General features: G+C 40.4%; 1 protein-coding gene across 2 annotated transcripts in view; it reads left to right on the forward strand.

Moving 5' to 3' along the window:
* LOC149316118 (copine-5) overlaps window positions 1–17,522 on the forward strand; it is a 197,545-nt gene that overhangs the window by 138,331 nt on the left and 41,692 nt on the right. For both annotated transcript variants that reach the window (XM_089514838.1, XM_089514839.1), the window contains 2 exons: window positions 648–689; window positions 2,486–2,561. In XM_089514838.1, coding sequence (XP_089370964.1) covers window positions 648–689; window positions 2,486–2,561 — 118 coding nt within the window. The remainder of the gene's footprint in view (window positions 1–647; window positions 690–2,485; window positions 2,562–17,522) is intronic.

A 17,522-nucleotide genomic window follows, 5' to 3' on the forward strand; every position in this document is an offset into this window, starting at 1 on the left:
TTACGTGGCAACCATAGGTTGAAATGGGGATTATGAGGAATATAGCAGTGGTGGCTCTAGTAGGCTTTGAAAACATGAAGAAAAGGATTTACCACCATCAGAGGACTTGGAAATGTTTGGTTTTGTACAACAATTTCCAGAATCCCCCAGCCAGCATGGGTGTTCTGGGACTTGTTGCTTGAAAACTAACTTTTTGCTATTTTTACAGACTGTGCTTACAGTACCTGTTCAAAATATGTCTCTCTGGTTCCTTTTCCAGTCAAGATACTTCTGCAATGTATCAGAGTACCTCACTGGCAACATTATTTGTCTGACATTTGGAGAACCACCTACGTACATGTATGCCCATTTAACTATGCTAACATATAGAGGTTTCATCCAAAAAATGTCTAGGAATACCATTTCAGGCCCAAACAGAATATTTGCTGCTCCTATTATACAGAGAAACCAGTGAAGTTTTAATGCCACTCAAATCCCACTGGTGTTCATTTGCCCAGGTTTTCTGTAAAAGGTAGATTTTTATCTCTAATGCACAGCTTGACATATGTCTTGCCAATGGTCTCCACAGAGGGAGAGACTGAAACTGAAGGGGTAACAATGGGTATGGTACTTGTTATGAGAATGACCATTAATGTCATATTTTCCAGAACTATAAAGGTGGAGGTGTATGACTGGGATCGAGATGGCAGGTAAGTGGCATTCAGACTTTCTCATTTAAAAAGGTTATTTTAATACTTTCTGGCTGGATAGATTTGGACTGAAAGAAACCTAAGAGGGGGAAGGATGCAACAAGAATATGCAAGTCTGTAGACTACCTGAAGAGCATTTAAAAACCCCAAGAAGTAAAACAGTAACAAGCACAAAACCCTGTGGAAAAGATAACATCTTAGTGCCATTAATCAATACACCTCATAAATAGGCCCACTAACTACCTACACAGTTGTCTACATTGTAATTATAGGTGAGATCCCAGTCATACCACTGATACACAAATAATGGAACGGAAGAGACACAGTGTGATATTTCTGTTTGTTTGCTGAGATCAGAGCTTTTCCCTGTTGTCATTCTGCTGGGAAGGAAAAGCCGTGTTATTCAAGCAGGCTTTCATTTGTTAACTGACTGTACAGGAGAGAGCTTTAATAATAATAATAATAATAATAATAATAATAATAATAATATATCCTGCCTCTCTGTCAGGATCGAGGCCATGTACAATAGGAATAAAAATACAAACAGTACAAAATAAACTCATTTTCCATTCCACCTCCAGAACAATTAAAATCCCTTATAACAGCAATATAACATCCCATTATTAAAACAATCAACAATAAAAATGAAACAAAGAGATGGGTACATAGAATATTCTGTATAGGGACCATATCAATGGTGACCGAGTGAATTATTCCGGGAAGGCCTGTTGGAAGAGATCCATCTTGATAGCTGGAGGAATGCTATATAAAGGTGTAGAGATTTTTGCAAATTTCCCCATTGTTGGTGAGAAAAGGTGTCTTGACACTTGGAGTTACCCCATAAAAACTCAGATTTGTTGCACTTTGCATTTCAGGACTTTAGAAATCTAATTTAACAACTGTCCCCCCCCCCCCCCCATTTTTTTGTGAGTTTTACACAAAATTTTACTGTCCAACTTTTTTAAAATAAAGAACTGTTTTTGTGTAAACAAAGTGTTCACACAAACATCCTGAAATGTGTGTGTGTGGGATCATCTGAAAACATATTATCTTGCCCAAAAGGGAGAAAATGTTTCTTTAAAATTCTTCCATGTAACAACAACACTAGCAAAGAGATGCTTCCCTGATATTGTCCCCTCAATATGGATTTAATTTGTTTTCAATTCACATTAATTTTGTGAATTGCTTTTATTTTCTTTGAATATTATAATCTCATTAATTTCTACTTTAACATTGTAATTTGTTGGCCAAGACCCAATAAGCATGCTGATCAGTATGTATTTGAGTTACTTATCCCATCATCCAGGCGTAGAGGAGGGCGGGGGATGGGGTGGGTGGGATGCATTGGAGGTTGCTCTGGCTTGCACAATGGGAGAAGCTTTCACCACCAGCATGAGATTGTTCCTTCTCCCCCAGGTATGCAAAAGTGGCCAAGAACATGCCTGCATTCACTTCCATTGGTTAATCAACAACTGGAGGAGGTAGACTGATATTTACCTGTGAGTCCCTTGGCTGCTGCTGTGCACCTGGGCAAAGGACACTGTGCAAAGAAGCACATAAACTTCCTTCCACAACATTTCCCATAACCAAAACAAGATGGTGTAATCAGCATGTGTCACCAAGCAGATAGTAGCTAACATGTTTTAGCTTCATCTATTTTTATTCATCTAACAAACTACCTTGGTTTCCAGTATTGGGTACTAGTAGTAGTAGTATATAGTTCCACCAGAGGCCCATCAAAAGGGTAAAGCTTGTATTCTGCAGTATTTCTCACAAGACTTCTCTTCCACTAACAGCCATGATTTCATTGGAGAGTTTACAACCAGCTATCGGGAACTGGCAAGGGGACAAAGCCAATTTAACGTCTATGAGGTGAGTGGCTTTTTGAGATGCCTCTCAACATCAACACAGCAGGCTAATTGATATTGGCAGATGGCTGAGGCAATATTTGAGAAGAACTAAAGGCTTCCAGACACTTAGAAACATTTGGGGTCACAATCCACTGTTGAAATGAATGGGAGTTTGGCAAGACAATGATTGTTTATTTCAACAAGGCTTTCGCAGTCACTCTTGCATCTTCTCTCTTTAAAACAGTCGTTTCTCATCCTTCAAAGCCATAATGTGCAACTTCTTGTGTATTCGGTTGGTAGGCAGGAATATAGAATTAATTACCTATAACTATGTTTGCCTCTTTTATAAAAATAATCAAGGGGAAGTGTGTTGCAGTACCAGAAAAGGAAAGTGAAGAACAGGCTTCAAAAATACTTGTGACTTCTGATAAATAAAGTCTCTGTGCTACCTATACATCCTTGCCAAGCCATTCTTTTCATATGGAATGCTAATGGCTTTCAGTATTATTCCAGATTGAGCAGCCCTAATCTGAAAATCCAGAATCCAAAAACCTCCAAAAATGATTATTTTTTTTTTGCTGTCAGCTGCCCACTCCTACCTTTGAGACCATAGCTGCACCAATCCTGCTTTTTCGTCTCTCAGATCTTTAGTCTCTCTCCAGTATCATTATATACAACACAAGTAGGAAATGAATGAGACACAGGGCTGGAGAGAGACAGGAGGCTGGAGAAAGATGAACAAGCAAGAGCGCTGCAGTCACCACCTCGAAGGCAGAAGTGAGCATCTGGCAGCAAAAGATGCAAGGCTGAAGAGAGACTAGGGATCTGTGAAATGACGAATCCAAGTGCAGTACTCCACACAAATCCATGCCTCCTGCCATTTCACAAATCTTTGCATCTCTCTCTAGCCTTGTAAATACAATACAGATAGATACATAGTATGTGTGGCATAGTGGTTTGAGTGTTAAACTACAACTCTGGAGACCAGGATTCAATTCCCAGCTCGGCTATGAGAGCACACTGGGTAACCTGGCAAGTCATGTTCTCTCAGCCTCAGGGAAGGCAATGGCAAACCTCCTCTGAACAAATCTTGTCAAGAAAACCCAATGACAGGGTTGCCTTAGGGTTCCCATAAGTAGGAAAAGACTTGAAGGCACAAAACTACAACAAACCTAGGAGCTTATTGCTTGGGCAAATAAGCTGGCTTACCTATTCCAACTTCAATTTTGGATCTGGCATGCCTCCGGATGTTATCAATAGCTAAATCGCCACTGAACTAGGTGGGATGCCGCTGCCTGGATGCATCCCAGGTTGAAGCCTCAGAAAAGTGCTGGCTGAGCAAGGCTTTGACTCAGGATGCATCCGGGCGGTGGCTTCCTGCCTACATTGGTTGTGATTTAGTTATGGTAACATCTAGGGGGATCCTGGATCCAGAATTGAAGCTGGAAGAGGTAAACCGGCTTATTTGCCCAAGCGATAAGCTCCATAGTATGCTACTTATGTATTCCAAAAATAAAAAAAAACCTCAAGTCTCAAACACTTTTGGTGCCAAGCATTTTGGATAAGTGATATGCAACCTGTAATAGTAACTCAAATCTTGATTAAGTGCATTGGTTCCTAAGGGTTTAGCAGAACAGCTTAACTCTTTCTGCTGAACCCTTGGGGACCAATGTACTTAATTAAGGTTTGAGTTACTATTATGAACCATTCTTTTATCTTAGGTCTCATATAATTCATAGCTGTTCGAGTCTGGCAGTATCTGAAAGTAGTTCCTGTAGCCAAGGTAACTGAGATGCCCATATTTCATCCTCTGATTAAAAGCAAAGGGACAGTCATCAGGGGAGGAGGGACACTTTGTTTAAAGGATGATGGAAATTTCAAATAGTGCAAATCAGGACACATTAGGTTTCTAGCAGCTGATTCTGCAGCCTGAAAAACTTAAATATGGTTATTTGTTTAATAACCTCCATGGAGGGAAATATTCGGGGAGGAACTAGTTGTGCTCATTTCTTACTTTGTATTACTCTCTAAAACCTGAAAGATGACCAGATTTGTACATTTGAATCCAATCTTGGTTTATATAAGCCCTAAACTCTTCAGAATAATGGATAGGTGAATCTGCTGCCTTGCCTTAGCAGACTGAATTTCAGCACCTAAGGGCAGGAATTAATATAATTTCTCATAAGAACTGTGAAATCATCCCTTTAAGGGAATCAGTGGAATTTCTTTCCATTGAAATGGCTAACAAGCTGGAGATTTGTTTTTTTGGCTCTTTCTCACAGTGAACTAAATAAAATGAGACAATGGGTCTGGAACTGTAGGAGGGAGGAAAGGATTCCCCCCTCCTGCTGCTTTCTCTGCAGGATTGATTTCAGTTCTGTGTTGCATGTATGATTCAGTGCTGTATGTTGTATTACAGTGTGTGTGAGAGAGAGTTTATGACAGATTTGTATTTCTGTAAGATATGAATCTCTCTGTGTGTGTGTGTGTGTGTGTGTACACACACACACACACACTGAAATTTAGAGCCCATTCAGATGGACTAGAAAAACCAGAAAATCCCTGGTTTTGTTCCTGTTCTTTCCAGGGTCTACATGACATTTTCCCCAATCCCAGGGAACCCATAGTACTTACAAGGACTTTTTATTCCGATTCACCAAGTCAGTTTAAATTAACCCAGTACTTCCCAAAATGAAATGTCTCTTCATGTCTGGCTAGCTGTGCCAGAACTAGCTAAGATGACCACCACCAAGAAACATAGTAAATGCTATCAGGACATCAGGTTAAACAAAGATCAAGTGAAGAAAAGAAAGAGGAACGCTAGCAATAAAAGAAAATTATCCTAATGCTTAATAGTATAATAATGTTGCCAAAGCAGGAGGTACTTCCCAGTTCTTTCTGAGAACTTGAGAGTTTTATTTGGTGCTTTAAATATTCTTTTTTTAAAGCCTTGATTTGTTTAGTTGAGATTATTTTTAACTGAACATTTGTCCTTTCCTTTATTCTTCTGAGTTTATAGATTTTGATAAGTCTTTGCTCCACAGAGGAATACATTCTGTTCAGTGGAGCTTGGCAACATGACTTTGGAAAGAAACAGTTTAGAAGTGTTTCTGCTGTCTCCTTTTTGCTTTTATTTTAAACATTCATTTATAAGGATAGTTCCTTTGTTTTTAAAAAATCTAAATATAAGATGTTACACAAGTATCACAAAGGTTTCCTTTTATTTGCAAATAATAAAAAAACATTTTTAGTTTTTGGTAAACAGTCTTGAGATCATAGCACAATTGAGCTTATAGCACAATTATTTTTAGAGAACTCTGCACCATATTACAAACTATGCTATAGTGTTTTTCTCTCTTCCCCTCCCCCATTTTCATTACTTATTATTTATCCCTTTTCATTGATGTGTGCAAAAAACTATGACTTTCAGGATTTGATTTCCCCCTTAGTACTTTATTCAAGCTAATGGATGGAGGAGAACCAATATGACATAATGGTTTGAACATCGAACTATAACTCTGGAGTTGTTCTTGTTGTTTGTCTTCAAGTCATTTCTTATGTATGGCAATCCTATCACAGGATTTACTTGGCAAGTTCCTTCATAGGGGGTTTCCCATTGCCTTCCTCTGAGACTAAGGCCTGTTACAGACGTGCATAAAGTACGGACTGGGTCCGTATTAAGGTTAGAAAGGGGCGTCCCTTCCGGACACCCCTAACCCTAATACGGACCGAGTCCGTACAAAATGGCAGCGCCCGTTCCACACGGGGGCGCCATCTTTACGTAGAGGATGCGCTGTGTCCGCACGTCGCACAGCGCATATGATGCTGCGAGTGCGCCATTGGTGCCTTGCGGCATCATATCCGCACTGCAAAGAGAAGCGCCATTTTGACGCTTCGTATTTGCAGCACAGAGGAGCCTCACAGTTTGGACGCTGGGGCTCCTCCGCACTGCAAATTATGGCGGTGGCAGACCGCCCCTTCTGGGCGGTCTGTTACGCACCTAAGAGAGTGTGACTTACCTAAGGTCACCCAGTGGGTTTCCATGGCTGAGTGAGGATTCGAATCCTGGCCTCTAGAGTCCAACGCTCAAACCACTACACCATGCTGGCTCTGATATTGAGACCAAGTTTCACATTCCTGCTTAACTAGGGAAACCCACTGTGTGACCTTAAGCAAGTTACATTCTCTCAGCCTCAGAAGAAGGCAAAGGCAACCTCCTCTGAACAAATCTTGCCAAGAAAACCCCATGATAGGTTCACCGTAGGATCTCCATAAGTCAGAAATAACTTGAAGGCACACATCAACAACAATGAAAGATGGTTGTCTGAAAAAAGAGACTCATCCTAGTGTTGTTGCTTTTATACAACTATGGTTTGTTGGCAGGTTCCCAGAAAACAGTTCCTGAAGTTTAGATTGGAAGGTGGGTTCCAACTTGCTGACATCTCCAGTACCATTTATATTGATAATCAAAATGCTTGCCATTACCAATAGTCACCATTCTAGTCAATTATAAGCCCTGTCTACAATGGTACATCTACTTTCATCAGACTATACAAGAAGATTCTAATTCTGGCAATAAAAAAGGTATTTTGTTGTTTCCTGCAGTGTAATATTCCATTTGCTCAGACCCTTAGCCACTGTTAATGGTTGAGAGCTAACATCATACTATGCTAAGCAGTCCCTGTGACGTATATATACTCTCAAAAATGTGCTTGAGGAACAAATGTGGTATAAGTGTTCTTTTCCTAAAGGAAATGGAGATGAGAGATAAATAAACCTGGCCCTTATACTGGCAAGAAATTTACAAAATTCACAACTTTCTCCATAAGTTTGACAAAAAGAACTTGGAAGTAAAAACCTGTAGATATGAGAGAAAGCAGGATTGACAGATTTACTCGTCCAGATATTGGCTTTGATCTTTGTAGGTGAAAAACCAATTGTTATTTCCAACTAAAGTAGATCCACTAAGGCTGAATCTGCACTGCCGAAACACTGCAGTATGACACCACTTTTAACTGCCATGGCTCAATGCTATGGAATTCAGGGATCTGTAGTTTTGTGAGAGATTTAGCCTTCTCTGTAAGAGAGTTCTAGTTCCAAAGCAGACTACAAATCCCAGGATTCCGTAGCATTCAGCCATGGCAGTTAAAGTAGTGTCAAATGCATTAATTCTGTAGTGCAGATGCAGCCTGAGGCAGTGCAGACTTAAGACAATACTTATGTAACTTCAATTAATCCAATGGGTCTACTCAAGTTAGGATTAATAATTGGTAAAAATTGGTAAAAGCCAGGGGTAGGAATTATGCATGCCCAACATTCCTCACCTTTGGTTTTGCTAGCTAGGGATGCTGGCATTTACAGTACAAAAAAATCTGGGCAGTCTGTATGATTTCATCTCAATTTAGACCTAAAAGTCAACTTCACTTTTCCAAGGAGTGAACAATATGTTTGGTAATGAATTAGGATTGGCACCTCTTTTTTCTTGACAATCCTGAATTAAGAGTGTCATCTCACAGGTTCCTCACCTTTATCAGGTACATGACTGGCAGGTACAAAGTGAACCTATTCATGCTGCTGATAGCTGAACTAACTGATTTTTCTCAGTACAGATGGTTGGGAACTTTGTTTAGTTTGTTCACAAATGTCTTCATGAATTTGGCTTTTAAACCAAAACATCTGGAGAACAAAAGTTTGAGAACCATTGACCTAGAGAGTGTCAGGTTGCAGAACGCTGACCTGGTAGTTGGATGCAAATTTCAATGGACAAATATATCCAATAGATAACAAGTTTGTAGGTTTCTTAAAGAAATAAAATAATCTGCTCAGTAGTAGCCATTTTCTAGCATGACAGATGCTTCTGTGATTAGATCCAGCTGACTTCAGCCCTTCTTCTCTGGTGGATGATGACAGTTGCAATTAACACATCTAGAATCATAGAATCTTAGAATCATAGAGTTGGAAGAGACCACTAGGGCCATCCAGTCCAACCCCCTGCCATGCAAGAAATCCAAATCAAAGCATCCCTGACAGATGGCCATCTAGCCTCTGCTTAAAGACCTCCAAGGAGGGAGACTCCACTCCACTACACATCTAGAGAAGGCACCAGGCTGTACAAGCCTGTTATATGTGATCAGTGGAGCTTTTTTCAAATGTCAGGCACCCATGCTTTTGTAGTTGCCTATACGTTGCAAGGGCTTATTTCTATACTACATGCTTTGTAGTATAGAAAGGATTCTATAGAAAGGTCTTAGCTGTAGTATAGAAAGGTCTTAGATGCCTCTACACTAATGCACAGAGCATGGGAAATAAGCAAGATGAATTTCAACTCCTAGTACAACAAAGCAAATATGATATAATAGGCATTACTGAAACCTGGTGGGATGAGTCTCATGATTGGAATGTGGAAATAGGGGGGTATAACCTTTTCAAGAGAAACAGGCCAAACAGGAAAGGAGGGGGAATAGCCCTATATGTCAGGGACATTTACACCAGTGAAGAGATCCAGGACATCAATCCTGGAAGCCAAGTGGAGAGCATCTGGATAAAAATTAAAGGGCAGGGAAACAACAAGGATGTTATGGTGGGAGTCTACTACAGACCCCCAAGTCAGACGGAGGAATTGGATGATGCCTTTCTAGAACAGATGACCACACACTCAGAAAGAAGAGATGTAGTAGTGATGGGTGACTTCAACTACCCTGATATTTGCTGGAAGTCAAACTCAGCCAAATCCTCAAGGTCTAGTAAATTCCTCACTTGCCTTGGAGACAATTTCATGGTCCAAAAGGTGGAAGAGGCAACAAGGGGATCAGCTATTTTAGATCTGATCCTAACCAACAAGGATGACTTGGTTAATGAAGTGCAAGTGGTGGGATCCTTAGGTGGAATTGACTATGTTCTCCTGGAGTTTGTTATACAGTGGAAAGGAGAAGCCAGGCATAGTCAGACACGCATTCTAGACTTCAGGAGAGCAGATTTCAGTAAACTTAGAGAAATACTGGGGGCGATCCCATGGTCAGGAATACTAAAAGAGAAGGGAGTTCAAGATGGATGGGAGTTTCTCAAAAAGGAGATACTGAAGGCACAAATTAAAACAGTTCCAGTGAGAAAGAAAAATGGGAGTTGTTGCAAGAACCAAGGATGGATGACAAAGGAACTTTCAGCTCAGCTAAATTTTAAAAGGAACATGTATAAGAAATGGAAAAATGGGGAAATCACCAAAGAGGAATTCAAACAAATAGCTAGCATGTGTAGAGATAAGGTCAGAAAAGCTAAAGCGCAGAATGAACTCAGGCTTGCTAGAGAGGTTAAGAACAACAAAAAGGGCTTTTTTGGATATGTCCGCAGCAAAAGGAAGAAGGAAACGGTAGGGCCACTGCGTGGAGAAGATGGCAAAATGCTAACAGAAGACAGAGAAAAAGCAGAATTACTCAACACTGTCTTTGCCTCAGTCTTCTCAGAAAAGGAAAAGGGTGCTCAACCTGAGAATAATGGAGCAGAGGACAGAATAGGGGAAATTCAGCACAGAATAAGTAAAGAGATAGTAGAAGAATACCTTATTAATCTAAATGAATTTAAGTCTCCAGGACCAGATGAACTACATCCAAGGGTACTAAAGGAACTGGCAAATGTAATATCAGAGCCATTGGCAATAATCTTTGAAAACTCCTGGAGAACAGGAGAAGTCCCAGCAGACTGGAGGAGGACAAACGTTGTCCCCATCTTCAAAAAGGGGAAGAAAGAGGATCCCAACAATTATCGTCCAGTTAGTCTGACATCAATACCAGGAAAGATTCTAGAGCAGATCATTAAACAGAGAGTCTGTGAACATCTAGAAGGCAATGCCATAATCACAAAAAGTCAACATGGGTTTCAGAGAAAGAAGTCATGCCAGACAAATCTAATCTCTTTCTTTGATAAAATTACCAGCTTGGTAGATGAAGGGAATGCTGTGGATATAGTATATCTTGATTTCAGTCAGGCCTTTGACAAAGTTCCCCATGACATTCTTGCAAACAAGCTTGTAAAATGTGGGCTAGACAAGGCAACTGTTAAGTGGATTTGTAACTGGTTGACCGGACGAACCCAAAGGGTGCTCAACCTTTTCATCCTGGAGAGAAGTGAACAGTGGAGTCCCACAGGGCTCTGTCCTGGGCCCAGTATTGTTCAACATCTTTATCAATGACTTGGAGGAAAAAATTGGGGGAATACTTATCAAATTTGCAGATGACACCAAATTAGGAGGAATAGCTCATACTCCAGAGGACAGGATCAAAATTCAAAATGACCTGAATAGACTAGAAAGCTGGGCCACAGCTAACAGAATGAACTTCAACAGGGAGAAATGTAAGGTACTGCACTTAGGGCGAAAAAATGAAATGCACAGATGTAGGATGGGGGACACCTGGCTTAAGAAGACAACATGTGAAAGGGATCTAGGAGTCCAAGTAGACCACAAGTTGAACATCAGTCAACAGTGCAATGTGGCAGCTAACAAGGCCAATGCGATTTTAGGCTGCATTAATAGAAGTATAGTGTCTAGATCAAGGGAAGTAATAGTGCCACTATATTCTGCCTTGGTCAGGCCCCACCTGGAATATTGTGTCCAGTTCTGGGCGCCACAATTCAAAAAGGACATTGAGAAACTGGAGCGTGTCCAAAGGAGGGTGACTAAAATGGTGAAAGGTCTGGAAACCATGCCCTATGAGGAACGTCTTAGGGAGCTGGGTATGTTTAGCCTGGAGAAAAGAAGGTTAAGAGGTGATATGATAGCCCTGTTTAAATATTTGAAGGGATGTCATATTGAGAAGGGAGCAAGCTTGTTTTCTGCTGCTCCAGAGACTAGGACCCGGAGCAATGGATGCAAGCTGCAGGAAAAGAGATTCCACCTCAACATTAGGAAGAATTTCCTGACAGTAAGGGCTGTTCGACAGTGGAACACACTTCCTAGGAGTGTAGTGGAGTCTCCCTCCTTGGAGGTCTTCAAATGGAGGCTGGATGGCCATCTGTCGGGGATGCTTTGATCTGGATTTCCTGCATGGCAGGGGGTTGGACTGGATGGCCCTTGCAGTCTCTTCCAACACTATGATTCTATGATTAGTCAGTAATGTCTCAGTAATGCTCTTGTATTTCTTTGTGATATGTGAAATATCTGTTTTGCTACTTGCCTTTAACATTTGAGGCCTGGATTTTCCTAGCATTCCAATTCTAACTTAGTTTTCTGTTTGTCCCAAAAGTTACATTGCCTTCAAGTAAAGTTAGGTTTTTGAGTGTGCACAGTGCATCAGGGTATTCAAACTACACCTGGCAAGGACTCACCTGTATTTTTCCCCCTAAGAAACTTATATAATACCTTCTGTTATTTAAGGAATGAATATTGGGCCATTTATCAAGTTGTCACTTTGTCTAGTACAGCCAGCAGAGAATAAACAAGGAAAAGCAATTAGAGAGAGAGTCACGGTTTTTTTGCTAAAATTACATCAGCTTTGAAGAAATTCTTTTAGTTTGGTTGAAAAGTAATAGAAATTGTGGCACAGTCAATCTCATCTGGGTTCTAGTCCAAAGTTGATAACCTGGGCTCCTGTCCCTCCCGCCCCAATGATTGTGTGGCAGAGGAAACCTCAGCAGGAGTTGCTTGTTTGGTAAAAAAAAAAATTTCAGCTAGAGCTCCTTATCAACCAAGCAACATGCAGGCATTTTAGCATGCCTTGCACCTTCTGTTACCAGGGGTAAGAACTACATGAACTGTGTGCACTGCCTAGTATTCTCACTACAGCCCCATGTCAGAATTATATAAAGACACCATGATGGTAGCTATTCTGTTTCCAACACATTTCTTGATGATCCCAGGAGTGGAATTTGCCTTTTCTACCTTCTGCTGCTGCATACTGGGCAGATGTTTTCATTAGCCTATCCAACAAATAATAATCCTATTTTTTTCTGTTTCACCACCCCTAGTTCAGAAATACAATATGTGTGAGTGTGCGCACGTGCACACATGTGTGTGACTAAGATCATTTCCCCCCTAATGTGCATGCTTTATACTTATTTACATAGAAATGTCTTTGCTGCTGAGTCACCGAGTTTGAAGAGATTGTTTTGGATTTCTTCACACTCACTTGCACTTTTACCATCCTAAATAATTTATCATCTTCTGTGAGCTTGGCAACATACCCTCTGATTTCAGATCATTTATGAATAACTTAAACAGCATCACTCCTCATACAGATCCTTCAGAGAGGAAACCTATTGTTTACTTCCCTTCACTGTGAAAATTTTATGTTTTATGTTTTATTCCCTCCGTTTTGTTCTTTAACTGGTTGCTGATCCTCAAAATAATTCTTTCACTTATAACTTTCACTTATAACTGCTGACTTTACTCAAATGTCTTTGGCTTTAGCATTTTATTAAAGACTTTTTGGAAACAAGTATATTATATCTAATCATGAATTTCCTATCTGCTTCTTGCTGATTCTCTCAAGAACACTAAAACGTTAGTGTCATTGATGAAACTTAAACAGAGCTTGGGAAAGTTACTCTTTCCCAGGATTCCCTAGCACTGAGTCAGGGCAATTAAAGTGGTCTCAAACTGGATTATTTCTGTATTGTGATTTGGACCAATGTTGCCACTGTCTAGTCTTAAATAATAGTTGGTCAGGAAGCAGAAACTAGAAACCCAGAGTGAGAACAGGTAGATAATTTTTGCTGCCCAGTTGCCCTTTTAAACTACACAATTATAGCACTGTGATTTCACTTTAACCTTCAAGGCACCATCCTAGGGAATCTTGGACTTTTAGTTTGGGAAGGCATGATTGAAACAGGCATGGTTCCCTAATCCTGTCTATTATAATGAGGGGTTGAGGGTCCTTGCTACTTGTCAGCTAATTCTGGATTCTGTCTGGGGGTTACCTTTATCAACCTCTGGTCACCTTGTTTATGATTTTGGTTAAAACAGACCGGCCAGGTTAACATCAACACTGTTCTAGGATACTTACATGAGAATGAATAGCCTCTTTTATTACTCTTTTAGGCTATTTATTATGCATATTCATATATATATATATATACACACACACACACACACACACACACACACACACACACACTCCCCCCCCCCCCCCCCTCAGAAAGAAACACAGCCATAGCAATGTCTGGGCACTTCACCTTCATTCCATTCCATAATTCACCAAATGTATCTGAGGAGGTAGGCTTAAATCTATGAAAGCTCATGCTGCCACGTTCTTTCAGTTAGTCTCAAAGGTGCTACACGATCTTTCCACATACATTCCATAATATTATACATGAGGCATCATTCCATTCCATGCTGCATGTAAAAGCATTTTATATTAGTCTATATTTGTTATATATCACTTGTAACTGCATAAGTACACATTCATTCTCAGTATAACCTAGATGTCCATCTTACCAATATCAACACAAATCAGCTTCATAGGACAACAGGTCAGAGCTATCCAGAACAGCCTATCTGGAAGATACCTTCATTGATCTCTCTTCCATCAGAAGCATGCTAAAAAGCAGCTTCATTTTTTTGTGGCTCTGACTTAGCTCTTTTTTTTGTCTCCTGTCACTCATGCATCACTGATTATCCAATCAGAAGCCTAGATCTTATCTTTATGTTTGGTATATTAGAGATCCTTGTCTAATGCACACTATGCTTTTAGAATTCTTCACACTATCTGTTCATGAGATGTCATCTACTGACCAACTCTCAGGATTGCCTCCAGCCAATCTTCTGGTTTATGGCAATCTTTCCAAATTTAGAATTTAATCTGGCAACCTTCCCAAACTTAGAATTTAAAAAAGCTTTTCCTCCCCCCCGCCCCCGGCATTTTAACACAGAGGTAGGCAGATACTAACACAAATGTTTTGGCCCCTTATTCTACAATTTGTAGGTTTTATCAGATTGTATGCCCTTTTTGATGTTATATAAATAGGCTGAGGAATTGCCAACTGAAATGTGCCCAGCTTGTAACAACAAGGGTTCTCTGGCTGAGAATACTAAATGCCCTTTCCTAAATTGTGCACACAACACAATTATAGTGCTATATTTTATTTTAACTGCCATGGCTCCATCCTATGCAAATCCCAGGATTCCACAGGATGTATCCATGGCATTTAAAAGTGAAAAATATAGCACTATAATTGTGTAATGTCAAAGGGTCCCAGTAAAAATCAAAACTAACGTGGAATTCTTTATGTAACCTAGACAAATCTTTTCTACCTTGCTGCCAGATGTGCTGGAGCAATTCCTATTATCCACAGAGAAGTGTGTAGGTTATGAGATTATGACAACTCCCACTGTCCACAACAAGGTATGTAGATTATGGATGTTGTCTGTAGGGTACCTGCTTGGAGCAAGACTACTCTAGAGAAAGAAATTCATAAAAGGCTTTAGAAAGGATGCTTGTGCAAAGTTTTTCTTACAGCTGGAGATGGGGACAGGCTGAGGAAGGCTGTGCCCACTCACAGTCAATTCAATATTCCAAAACCAGTACCTGTAAAAAAATATTCATTTTGATATTATGTAAGACAGAATGATTGTATGTGTACATCAGTTTTCTAACTAATGGTAGTGGGCAGCTGCGGAGAGTTAAAAATAGCAAAACTAATAGACAGATCAGCCTTTTCTTTTTAGATTATTTGTGTTTCTTTAGCCCATGCTTTTGTAGCTAATTTATAGCTAAATCCTCCTTTGCTGTCTTACATTTTTGCAAAGTGATTTCCATAACCCTGTTTCTAGTTGCCTTCTGATTGTGTCTCTACACTGGGCTTGTGTTACGGTCAAGCTATTAACTCTGCTGTTTGGTGATCATGTGATTCAAACAGCAAAAAAATTCATGGGTTTTGCATTAGAGTAAGGATTTTTAAATTTAATTTTAATTTTTTTCTCTTTATATGGCAAGCTAAACTTTTCTATTTACACAAATACTCATTAAAAACCTCTGACAATGTATATCACAAACATAGGAGTTTTTCACACAGCTAAAAAAATCTAACTTACCTTGCCCAGTTTGAATCTTATTCTGGGATGCAGACGGATATTATCATTTGCATTTTGCTGCTGATACTGCCTCCCACCTAAAACCCACCCAAAACCATGGTCTAGAAGCCATGGTCAGCTGGCCAGTTTGCAAAGTCACGAGCTTCCCTACTTTGCAAATCAGCCAGCTGAGCTTGGATTCTAGCCGGGTTTTAGGCAGGAGGCAGCATAGGCAGCAAAATGCAAGTGATAATGTATGGCTGCATCCTGGAAGAGGGTTCAAACTGGCAAGGATGTAGCCAGGGGGGGCGGGGGGCGGGGGGTCTTGGGGTCCAGCCCCCCCCCCTTCCATTAGAAAAATGAATGGTGTGCGCTGCTGCGCCGCCGCACCCAATCCCCATTATAATGGTGACGCTTAGTCTGGACCCTCCTCCCCCTTCCTAAAATCCTAGCTACGTCCCTGAAACTGGGCAAGGTAAGTTGGATTTTTTGGCTGTGTGAAAAACTCCATAAATTAAAAAAGGCAAAATTAAGTAAAATGAAAATGTGACTACACAATTCTGTGCATTCGTGGATTAGATCCTATCAGAGATTTGGATTAATTGCTATATTTGTGTGTCTGTCTTCTGTTAGATTACCTTTGCAAATGGATTCCTGTATAGTAGATATGTGAAGATCTGAAGACATATTGTCATCATCGTTTTCAATTAGGGATACAAACAAGTTTCTAAAAAAAGGTCATACTGAGTTCTTCCTCTAATAATGCAATGAGTATCTTTAAATTTTTCAATGAACATTTTCTCCCTTTTTAACTGCAGAGCATTCTTTTTCCCCCCCAGATTTCATTTGATACTAGTGAGAACAGGGATTTGCATCAATTGCACTTTAGACTCTCTATTCAAGCCAAGAATCTGACCTCATGAGCAGATGGCAAAGCCCATGTTGAACCAAAAAACAAATTGCTGCAGCAGCATCAACACACACACACACATATACACCATTGCTTCAATGCCTGTGCTTCTTCCCGTTACCTAACATTTTTTGCACTCCGCATGTGTTAGGTGCAGCAGCTCTGCTTTAGTATTATCCAATGTGACAGTTCTAGGCCAACTTCTAAAATGACTGACCTGAGTTAGACACAATCAGATCCCAGCAGCTCCATTCTTGGAACTTTGCTTTTCTACTTGGCAGGAAAAGGTGGGAGCATGTTGTAAAGAGTGGGGAAGAGAGCTTATTGTGCATGGGAAGGTTTTCTCCCTAAATCAGTAGAGCTTTTTGTTCTGGATGAATTCTCAAGACCTTATCAGAATCTATCATGCAAGAGAGGAGTGAGCAGGAAATCCAGTTTCAAAATGGGATTCTACAGACTGAAGTAAAAGTTATATCACTGCCTGGAAATGGGATTCTGTCAATTTACCATAATGAGGAGAGGAAATGAGGCTTTAGAGAGACACAAAAGGAAACTGCTGCAACATGATAGGATGGCAAAAACCATTTCTCATTTCAAACATAAGGAAAACGGTGTCCTACTGGGGTGGAAAACTTTTGTCAGCCTGTGGTTTGAATTTCAGTCTCAGAAAGGTGGAAGGAAGAGCATATTCCAGCAGTTTGATGTTGTTGTTACCTGCCTTTGAGCTGACCTCAACTCATGGTGACCCCATGAATGAGACACCCCCAAGACCCCTTGTCCTCAGTCTCTCTGCCCAGGTCCCACAGACTCAGGGCTGTGGCCTCCTTAATTTCATCTATCCATCTGGCATGTGGCCTTCTTCTCTTTCTACTGCCTTCTCTCTTACCAAGTATTATTGTCTTTTCTAGTGAGTCATGCCTTCTTATGATGTGTCCAAAGTATGTTGGCCTCAATTTAGTCATTTTGATTTCCAGGAACAGTTCAGGTTTAATCTGTTCTGGGATCCATTTGATGGTCTTTTTGGCCATCCATGGTGTCCTCAGCACTCTAGTCTAGCACCATGTCTCACTTGC

This window comes from Sceloporus occidentalis, unplaced genomic scaffold (assembly GCF_023333645.1).
Source record: "Sceloporus occidentalis isolate IW3139 unplaced genomic scaffold, rSceOcc1.0.p SCAF_3, whole genome shotgun sequence".
Lineage (NCBI taxonomy): Eukaryota > Metazoa > Chordata > Lepidosauria > Squamata > Phrynosomatidae > Sceloporus > Sceloporus occidentalis.